Below are 9996 nucleotides of genomic sequence, written 5' to 3' on the forward strand. Positions count from 1 at the left end.
ATGGGCGTGTCGCAGTCTATTGAGGCCCCTGACAAGAAGGGGGCCCCCCCGACGCTGTGTGTCGCCACCGTACGCCCGGGGGCCCCTCTCTTTGTGTGGAGGCACACCGAGCAGGATGGTCTTTCCAGCCCTGTGTTCCCTGCTGGGTGGCGTTTAGCTGGTTGATTTTAACACTGTTTTGACAGCTCTTAAAGTGCTCCACACGTCAGAGTTAAAAGACTGCGCTGAGGTCCTAGCCTAGTTTAAACACGCCACTACACTGAGATCCTAGCCTAGTTTAAACACGCCACTACACTGTGATCCTAGCCTAGTTTAAACACGCCACTACACTGTGATCCTAGCCTAGTTTAAACACGCCACTACACTGTGATCCAGCCTAGTTTAAACACACTACTACACTGTGATCCTAGCCTAGTTTAAACACACTACTACACTGTGATCCTAGCCTAGTTTAAACACACTACTACACTGTGATCCTAGCCTAGTTTAAACACGCCACTACACTGTGATCCAGCCTAGTTTAAACACACTACTACACTGTGATTAAGGAACGTCTAAACACATTACTACACTGTGATTTAGTCTACTTTAAACACGGCACTACACTGTGATCCAGCCTAATTTAAACACACTACTACACTGTGATCCAGTCTAGTTTAAACACGCTACTACACTGTGATCCAGTCTAGTTGATTCGAGCTACCACACTGTGATCTGTGATGGAATCTTTCTCTTTTTAAATCCTTTCAGAAGATCAGTTTACTCTTTGGGTTGAACTCTCTGGCTTCTGCTCTTTATATTTCTCCTCCTCACTCCTCTCTCCTCTCTCTCTCCTTCTCTCTCTCCTGCTCTATCTCCTTCTCTCTCTCCTGCTCTCTCTCTCCTCCTCTCTCTCTTCTCCTCTCTCTCTTCTCCTCTCTCCTTCTCTCAGCTCCTCTCTGCTCTCTGGTTATACAAAGGAACGTGTGGTGGCAACGACCGATATGAACTATTATCCCAGCCATTAGCTAAGCTAAGCTAAGTCTCTCCAGTGTCAAACTCTGCTGCTGCGGTGCAACAAACAGAGGTTAGCCGGATTAGCCACTTTCTCAGGCTAGCGTAGCACGTGTGGCCATTAGCGTTGGGGCTAACAGAGGCTAATTGAAGACGAGCTGTGCAGCTAGCTGTGACCCAAAGCTTCTCCTCCTCAACACCGCTCCAGCTCTACAAAACAACGCACACACTTTACAAGACTTAATTATTTGAAATATGTAAAGGAATTAACGGTGTGTGTGTGTGTGTGGGGGGGGGGGGGGGGAGTGGGTCGGATGGGTGTGTGTGTGTTTCCATGGAGACCATTTTGACTGTAGAATCACACTGCATAATATTTACCCTGCCCTGCTTTCCAGAGAGAGAGAGAGAGGGAGAGAGAGAGGAGGGGGTGAGAAGAGAGAGAGGGGGTGAGAAGAGAGAGAGGGGGGAGAAAGAGAGAGAGAGAAATAGAAAGATGAATGACTATTTTCATCTTCTGACAAAGAGGAAAATATATAATGTATATTATATACATGAAATACCTTATATATATATATATATATATATATATATATATATGATTCATGTTGAACACATTATCTGTGTTACAGATAACATATTATATATATTATTTATATACTACATATTATGTATGTTGTATACATTATATGCATAAAATATATTATAAATATTATTATTATTATTATTATTACTATCTAGATTATATACCTAAGATATATTATAATGTTTTATATAGACATATCGTTGACAACTCTCTCTGTAGTTGGTAGAGAGACATGAGGTCCTAACTCTCTCTCTCTCTCTGTAGTTGGTAGAGAGACATGCGGTCCTAACTCCCTCTCTCTCTCTCTCTCTCTCTGTAGTTGGTAGAGAGACATGCGTTCCTAACTCTCTCTCTCTCTCTGTAGTTGCGGCAGCAGCAGTGGAGTCTGGTGATGGAGAGCGCGGTTCCGTCGGACCGGGGGAACTACACCTGTGTGGTTCAGAACCGATACGGCACCATCACCCACACCTACCAGCTGGACGTCCTCGGTGAGAGCTGCACCCAAACACCACCTCACTACTACTAACTCCACCTCACTGCACTCAAACACCACCTCACTGCACCCAACACCACCTCACTGCACCCAAACACCACCTCACTGCACCCAAACACCACCTCACTGCACCCAAACACCACCTTACTACACCTTACACCACCTCACTGCAGCCAAACACCACCTTACTGCACCCAAACACCACCTTACTACACCTAAACACCACCTCACTACACCTTAACAACACCTAACTGCACCCAAACACCACCTCACTGCACCTAACACCACCTTACTACACCTAAACACCACCTCACTGCACCTAAACTCCACCTATCTGCATCTAACTCCATCACACTACACCTTACACCACCTCACTGCATCCCCCACACCTATCATCTGGGTGAGCGCTACACCCTAATACCACATGGTACGACCAGAACACCACCCAAACACCACCCAAATAGCCTTAACAAACTCCACCCTAACACAACCAAAACTACACTTAAACACCCATAACCAACAGCACAGAATCACCACCTCAACACCACCTAACAAACTACTAAGAAACACTGTCCAATACCACCCAACTCCAACTAACTCCACCTAACTCCAGCCAACACAAACACCACCCAACAAACTACTCAGAAACACTGTCCAATACCACCCAACTCCACCTAACTCCACCTAACTCTGGCCAACACCACCCTACTCCACCTAACTCCACCCAACTCCAGCCAACACAAACACCACCCAACAAACTACTCACAAACACTGTCCAATACCACCTAACTCCACCTAACTCCAGCCAACACAAACACCACCCAACAAACTACTCAGAAACACTGTCCAATGCCACCTAACTCCACCTAACTCCACCCAACTCCACCCAACTCCATCCAACACAAACACCACCCAACAAACTACTCAGAAACACTGTCCAATGCCACCTAACTCCACCTAACTCCACCTAACTCCACCCAACTCCATCCAACACAAACACCACCTAACAAACTACTCACAACCACTGTCCAATACCAGCTAACTCCACCTAACTCCACACCTAACTCCACCTAACTCCACCTAGCCAACACCACCTCCCAGCGCTTAACGATCCACCTCTGTCTCCTCTGCCACCGGGTGTCCTCGGATCCATCAGAGCGCTCCCCCCACCGGCCCATCCTGCAAGCGGGGCTGCCGGCCAATCAGACGGTGTTGCTGGGCAGCAAGGTGGAGTTCCACTGCAAGGTGTACAGCGACGCCCAGCCCCACATCCAGTGGCTGAAGCACATCGAGGTGAACGGCAGCCGCTACGGCCCCGACGGCGTGCCCTACGTCGACATCCTCAAGGTAAGGAGGCACCGCAGGGGGGGGGCGGGGGGGGGGCTGGGGGTGGGGGTGGGGCCAGGGCTGGGCTAGGGGTGGGGGCGGGGGCGGGGCTAGTGGGGTGTGGGTGAGAAGGGGTGGGGAAATCTGACCCAATCTGGCCCAAACACTGCAGGGGGCTAGTGGGGTTATATGGGAAGGCAGGGGCGGGGCTAGTGTGAGGTGTGGGGGGCAGGGCTAGTGGGCGAAGGGGTGGGGCTAGTGGGGTGTGTGGGAGTCAGGGGCGGGGCTAGTGGGGTGTGGGAGTCAGGGGCGGGGCTAGTAGGGTGTGTGGGAGCCGGGGGGGGTGGGGCTAGTGGGCGGAGGGGTGGGGCTATTGGGGCGTGTGGGAGTCAGGGGCGGGGCTAGTGGGGTGTGGGAGCCGGGGGGGGGGGGCGGGGCTAGTGGGCGGAGGGGTGGGGCTAGTGGGGTGTGGGAGTCAGGGGCGGGGCTAGTGGGTGTGTGGGAGCCGGGGGGGGGGGGGGGGGGGGGGCTAGTGGGCGGAGGGGTGGGGCTAGTAGGGTGTGTGGGAGTCAGGGGCGGGGCTAGTGGGTGTGTGGGAGTCAGGGGCGGGGCTAGTGGGCGGAGGGGTGGGGCTAGTGGGGTGTGGGAGTCAGGGGCGGGGCTAGTGGGTGTGTGGGAGCCGGGGGGGGGGGGGGGGGGGGCTAGTGGGCGGAGGGGTGGGGCTAGTGGGGTGTGTGGGAGTCAGGGGCGGGGCTAGTGGGTGTGTGGGAGTCAGGGGCGGGGCTAGTGGGTGTGTGGGAGCCTGGGGGGGCGGGGCTAGTGGGTGTGTGGGAGTCAGGGGCGGGGCTAGTAGGGTGTGTGGGAGTCAGGGGCGGGGCTAGTAGGGTGTGTGGGAGTCAGGGGCGGGGCTAGTGGGGTGTGTGGGAGTCAGGGGCGGGGCTAGTAGGGTGTGTGGGAGTCAGGGGCGGGGCTAGTAGGGTGTGTGGGAGTCAGGGGCGGGGCTAGTGTGTGTGTGGGAGTCAGGGGCGGGGCCAGTTGTGGTAGCGCAGCTAACAGTAGACTGTTCCACCCACTGACCACACAGACGAAATAACAGCTCTGCATGAGGACCACAAAGAGGACTGCCATCTACATCACCATCTTTATACTCTCTAATTTAGTCTCTCTCCCTCCATCTCTCTCTCGCTCGCCCTCTCACCCTCCATCTCTCTCAATCTCTCTCTGCCCTTCTCTCTCTCTCTCTCTCTCTCTCTCTCTCTCTCTCTCTCTCTCTCTCTCTCTCTCTCTCTCCCCCTCCGTTTCTCTCTTTCTGGGGCGAGTGAACATCTGGTTCTGAGTAAGTTAACTGCTGTGGTGGCAAACAGAGCGAGAGAGAGAGTGAGGGGAGGGAGGGAGGGAGGGAGAGACAAGAGAGAGTGTGCACGTAGCCGGCGCCGTCAGATGTGCCGCAGTGGGTGGGTGGCGGGGGGGGGGGGGGGGGGGGGGAGGGGGGGAGGCAGGGGTGAGGGCAAATTGAAGAAGGCACAAAAAAAGAGATGGAAAGAATGAGTGGAGAAACAAGGGCAGAGTCAGCAGAGGGAGAGAGAGGGAAGGGGAGGGAGAAGGAGAGAGTGAGAGTGAGAGCGGGAGGCTGAGAGAGAGAGATGAAGAAGGAGGAAGAGAGAGATGGGAAGGGAGGGAGAGAGGGAAAGAGAGAGCTGGAGGATGAGGGTTAGGGAGAGAGAGGGGGGAGGGAGAGAGACAGGGAGAGAGGTAGAGAGAGAGATGGAGGAGGGGGAGGGAGGGAGAGAGAGAGACAGAGAGAGAGTGGGAGGGAGAGGGAGAGAGAGAGGGAGAGGGGGAGGGAGCGAGCGAGCGAGAGTCTGTCTAGCCCAGACTGTGGCACCACACTCTATTTTAGACGACCACATAATTGAAACAGTATTTACAGGATCTGCCCCCCCCCAGCCTGACGCCCGCTCATGTGTGGTAGACGGGGGGGGGGGGGGGGGACGCGTCTGAATGGTTCTTTGATGCAGAACTGTTTAGAGTGAATGACGGGCTTGGAGAGTGGGTGTGTGTGTGCGGGTGTGTGTGTGGGTGTGTGTGTGTGTGTGTGTGTGTGTTGCATCTCAGGGTTTGTTTTTAAAGTCAGAGGTTCTGGTGGTCAGTATTTGATCAGGGTTAGGGTTCTGTTGAGGGTCTGTGTAGAGTTCTGACGCTCAGTAGGGTTCTGTCAGTAGGGTTCTGTTCTGTCAGTAGGGTTCTGTCAGTAGGGTTCTGTCAGTAGGGTTCTGTTCTGTCAGTAGGGTTCTGTCAGTAGGGTTCTGTTCTGTCAGTAGGGTTGTGTCAGTAGGGTTCTGTTCTGTCAGTAGGGTTGTGTCAGTAGGGTTCTGTCAGTAGGTTTCTGTCAGTAGGGTTCTGTCAGTAGGGTTCTGTCAGTAGGGTTGTGTCAGTAGGGTTGTGTTCTGTCAGTAGGGTTGTGTCAGTAGGGTTGTGTCAGTAGGGTTCTGTTCTGTCAGTAGGGTTGTGTCAGTAGGGTTGTGTCAGTAGGGTTGTGTCAGTAGGGTTGTGTCAGTAGGGTTCTGTCAGTAGGGTTCTGTCAGTAGGGTTGTGTCAGTAGGGTTCTGTCAGTAGGGTTCTGTTCTGTCAGTAGGGTTCTGTCAGTAGGGTTCTGTTCTGTCAGTAGGGTTCTGTCAGTAGGGTTCTGTCAGTAGGGTTCTGTTCTGTCAGTAGGGTTCTGTTCTGTCAGTAGGGTTGTGTCAGTAGGGTTCTGTCAGTAGGGTTCTGTCAGTAGGGCTCTGTCAGTAGGGTTCTGTCAGTAGGGTTCTGTCAGTAGGGTTCTGTCAGTAGGGTTCTGTCAGTAGGGTTGTGTCAGTAGGGTTCTGTTCTGTCAGTAGGGTTGTGTCAGTAGGGTTGTGTCAGTAGGGTTGTGTCAGTAGGGTTCTGTCAGTAGGGTTCTGTCAGCTGTCAGTAAGGTTGTGTCAGTAGGGTTGTGTCAGTAGGGTTCTGTCAGTAGGGTTCTGTCAGTAGGGTTCTGTCAGTAGGGTTGTGTTCTGTCAGTAGGGTTGTGTTCTGTCAGTAGGGTTCTGTCAGTAGGGTTCTGTCAGTAGGGTTCTGTCAGTAGGGTTGTGTCAGTAGGGTTGTGTTCTGTCAGTAGGGTTCTGTCAGTAGGGTTGTGTCAGTAGGGTTGTGTCAGTAGGGTTCTGTCAGTAGGGTTGTGTCAGTAGGGTTGTGTCAGTAGGGTTCTGTCAGTAGGGTTCTGTTCTGTCAGTAGGGTTCTGTCAGTAGGGTTGTGTCAGTAGGGTTGTGTCAGTAGGGTTGTGTCAGTAGGGTTGTGTCAGTAGGGTTGTGTCAGTAGGGTTCTGTCAGTAGGGTTGTGTCAGTAGGGCTCTGTCAGTAGGGTTGTGTCAGTAGGGTTGTGTCAGTAGGGTTCTGACTGCCTGTCTGTCTCTCTAGAGCCGGGTCAGCCGGCTCACGGAGGCCGTTGATTCGCTGGTCCTGCTCAACGTGTCGCTGGGCGACAGCGGCCGCTACTGGTGCCGCGCCTCCAACTTTGTAGGAAAGTCTGAAAACGCTTTCTGGCTCAAAGTGCTCACCACAGGTAAACACCGGCGCCCAGACCCCCCCCGGGGCCTGGGCCACGCTGTGCTGACTGGTTCGGCTGGGTGGTGGGTGGTGGTGTTCTGGCTGGTTCTGCTGGGTGGTGGGTGGTGGTGTTCTGGCTGGTTCTGCTGGGTGGTGGGTGGTGGTGTTCTCCTGGGTGGTGGTCTATGCTGTTCTGACTCGTTCTGCTGGGTGGTTGGTGGTGGTGTTCTGACTGGTTCTCCTGGGTGGTGGTCATATCAGTGTGTGTGTGTGTGTGTGTGTGTGTGTGTGTGTTGAGAGTCTGAGGTACCACTGTACCAAATGAACCTTTACATCATGCTGCTGTCGTACAAGATGGTGTTTGGTGTACCTCCTCCATCATCTCATCCTCCCCGTTCTCCTCCTCCTCATCCATCACCTCCTTCTCCTCCTCCTCCAGCACCTCCTCCATCACCTCCCCCTCCTTCTCCTATTCTCCTGCAGGGTGACTCTGCTACAACGGTCTTCTCACGTGTGTGTGTCTCTCTCTCTCTCCTCCCTGCTCGTCCCTGGTCCAGACCGCTGGTATTAACACCACTGACAGGGTGCCGGAGGTGTCTGGTCTTCTTACATGTCTCTCTCTCTCTCTCTCCTCCCTGCTCCTTCCTGGTCCAGACCGCTGGTATTAACACCACTGACAGGGAGCTGGAGGTTCTGGTGCTGCTGAACGTCTCCCTGGACGATGCAGGGGAGTACACCTGTCTGGCTGGGAACTCTATCGGTTATGCTTACCACTCCGCTTGGCTCACGGTTCTCTCAGGTAGTCTCCCCCTCCCTCCTCCTCTCTGGGTCTCCTTCCCTCCTCCTCCCTCCCTCCCTCCTGCTCCTTCACCGCCGTGGTGGAAGCCTGCCTCCTCCGCTAGCTGCAGCGTGCAGCCTCCTGTGTAGTTACAACACGTGTGTGTTCCCCTGATTAGCAAGCTGTTAGTGGCACGGCTACGCTATCATTAGCCTCCACTGCAGCAACGAGGTGTGTAATCACTCCTTGTCAGAGTGGAGGGGAGCTCCTGTACACTAATGAGCTCCTCGTTCATCACCTGCCTGGGGAAACACAGGTGTGTAACTACACAGGTGTCTAACTACACAGGAGTCTTAACTACACAGGAGTCTAACTACACAGGTGTGACCACACAGGTGTGTGAACACAAGTGTATTGCTACTCAGGTGTGTAACTACACAGGTGTGTGTGACCACACTGGTGTAACTACACAGGTGTGTGACCACACAGGTGTAACTACACAGGTGTATGACCACAGGTGTAACTACACAGGTGTGTTACTACACAGGTGTAACTACACAGGTGTGACCACACAGGTGTGTGGTCACACCTGTGTGTGACCACAGGTGTGACCATACAAGTGTATGACTACACAGGTGTGTGACTGACCACACAGGTGTGACCGCACAGGTGTATGACTACACAGGTGTGTGACCACACAGGTGTGACCACACAGGTGTAACTACACAGGTGTTTGACCACAGGTGTGTGACCACACAGGTGTAACTACACAGGTGTTTGACCACAGGTGTGTGACCGCACAGGTGTAACTACACAGGTGTATTGCTGTTGGAACAGGTGGAGCTACCTGTTCTAGTAGAACTACCACTCTTCCTGCCGTATACGGTCACATGACCGTATACAGCTTCCAATGAACAGGCTCCAGCTAGCTGCTGAAACATTCATGAATCACACTGTAAACATGCTGCTGGGTAGAATAATGCTTTGATGCGAACAATGTGTTTTGTTGCATGACTTAATATCCCAAAGAGACGGATATATTAATGTAATAGATCAATTATCATAGGTGCTAACGAGTGAGCATGGCTTGACTTTGAGACACTAGCTCATTAGCCCACTTTGTAGATCGTATGAATAATAAGCCGTGTGATGACGTTAACGAAGCCTCTGCGGCGTGTGCGTTCGGAACTCCAGAACTGGAGCAGAACAAGGAGGACGACTACGCGGACATCCTCATCTGGGTGACGGGCTGCGTGCTCTTCATCCTCACCCTCGTCATCATCGTCTTGTGTCGCATGAGGATGACCACGCAGAAGACCCTCCCCTCGCCCGCCGTGCACAAGCTCTCCAAGTTCCCCCTCAAGAAACAGGTAAACAGGAAGTACACACCGGATCTGTTGTAGACAAGAGACTGGTGACAGGAAGTACACACCGGATCTGTTATATACAAGAGACGGGTGACAGGAAGTAGACACCAGATCTGTTATAAACAAGAGACAGGTGACAGGAAGTAGACACCGGATCTGTTGTAGACAAGAGACAGGTAACTGGAAGTAGACACCGGATCTGTTATATACAAGAGACGGGTGACAGGAAGTACACACCAGATCTGTTATATACAAGAGACAGGTGACAGGAAGTAGACACTGGATCTGTTATAAACAAGAGACAGGTGACAGGAAGTAGACACCAGATTCTACTATCTATCTATTACAGTACCAGATTCTACTATATATCTATTATAGTACCAGATTATACTATATATCTATTATAGTACCAGATTCTACTATATATCTATTATAGTACCAGATTCTGTTCTAATTATATCATAACACCAGAGACGGGGAACAGGAAGGGAGCTATCTTCATGTGAGTGGAGCTGCTCCTCTCCGCTCTCCGCTCTCCTCTCTCCTCTCTCCTCTCCCTCTCCTCTCCTCTCTCCTCTCCTTTCTCTCTCTCCTCTCTCCTCTCTCCTCTCCCTCTCCTCTCCTTCTCTCTCTCCTCTCCTTTCTCTCTCTCCTCTCTCCTCTCCGCTCTCCTCTCTCCTCTCTCCTCTCCTTTCTCTCTCTCCTCTCCTTCTCTCTCTCCTCTCCTCTCCTTCTCTCTCTCCTCTCCTTTCTCTCTCTCTCCTCTCCTTCTCTCTCTCCTCTCCTCTCCTTCTCTCTCTCCTCTCCTCTCCTTCTCTCTCTCCTCTCCTCTCCTTCTCTCCCTCCTCTCCTTTCTCTCTCTCTCCTCTCTCTCCTCTCCTCTCCTCTC

General features: G+C 52.7%; 1 protein-coding gene across 1 annotated transcript in view; it reads left to right on the plus strand.

Annotated features, from left to right (window-relative positions):
• LOC311362361 (fibroblast growth factor receptor 3-like) overlaps window positions 1-9996 on the plus strand; it is a gene marked incomplete at both ends in the record, with an annotated part of 18367 nt that continues 8371 nt past the window's right edge. Inside the window, 5 exons of the mRNA XM_084482177.1 lie at window positions 1-69; window positions 1941-2064; window positions 3226-3416; window positions 6834-6978; window positions 8935-9110. Coding sequence (XP_084338303.1) covers window positions 1-69; window positions 1941-2064; window positions 3226-3416; window positions 6834-6978; window positions 8935-9110 — 705 coding nt within the window. The remainder of the gene's footprint in view (window positions 70-1940; window positions 2065-3225; window positions 3417-6833; window positions 6979-8934; window positions 9111-9996) is intronic.

This window comes from Micromesistius poutassou (genome assembly GCF_964030765.1).
Source record: "Micromesistius poutassou genome assembly, chromosome: 17".
In the NCBI taxonomy this organism is placed as follows: Eukaryota; Metazoa; Chordata; class Actinopteri; order Gadiformes; family Gadidae; genus Micromesistius; species Micromesistius poutassou.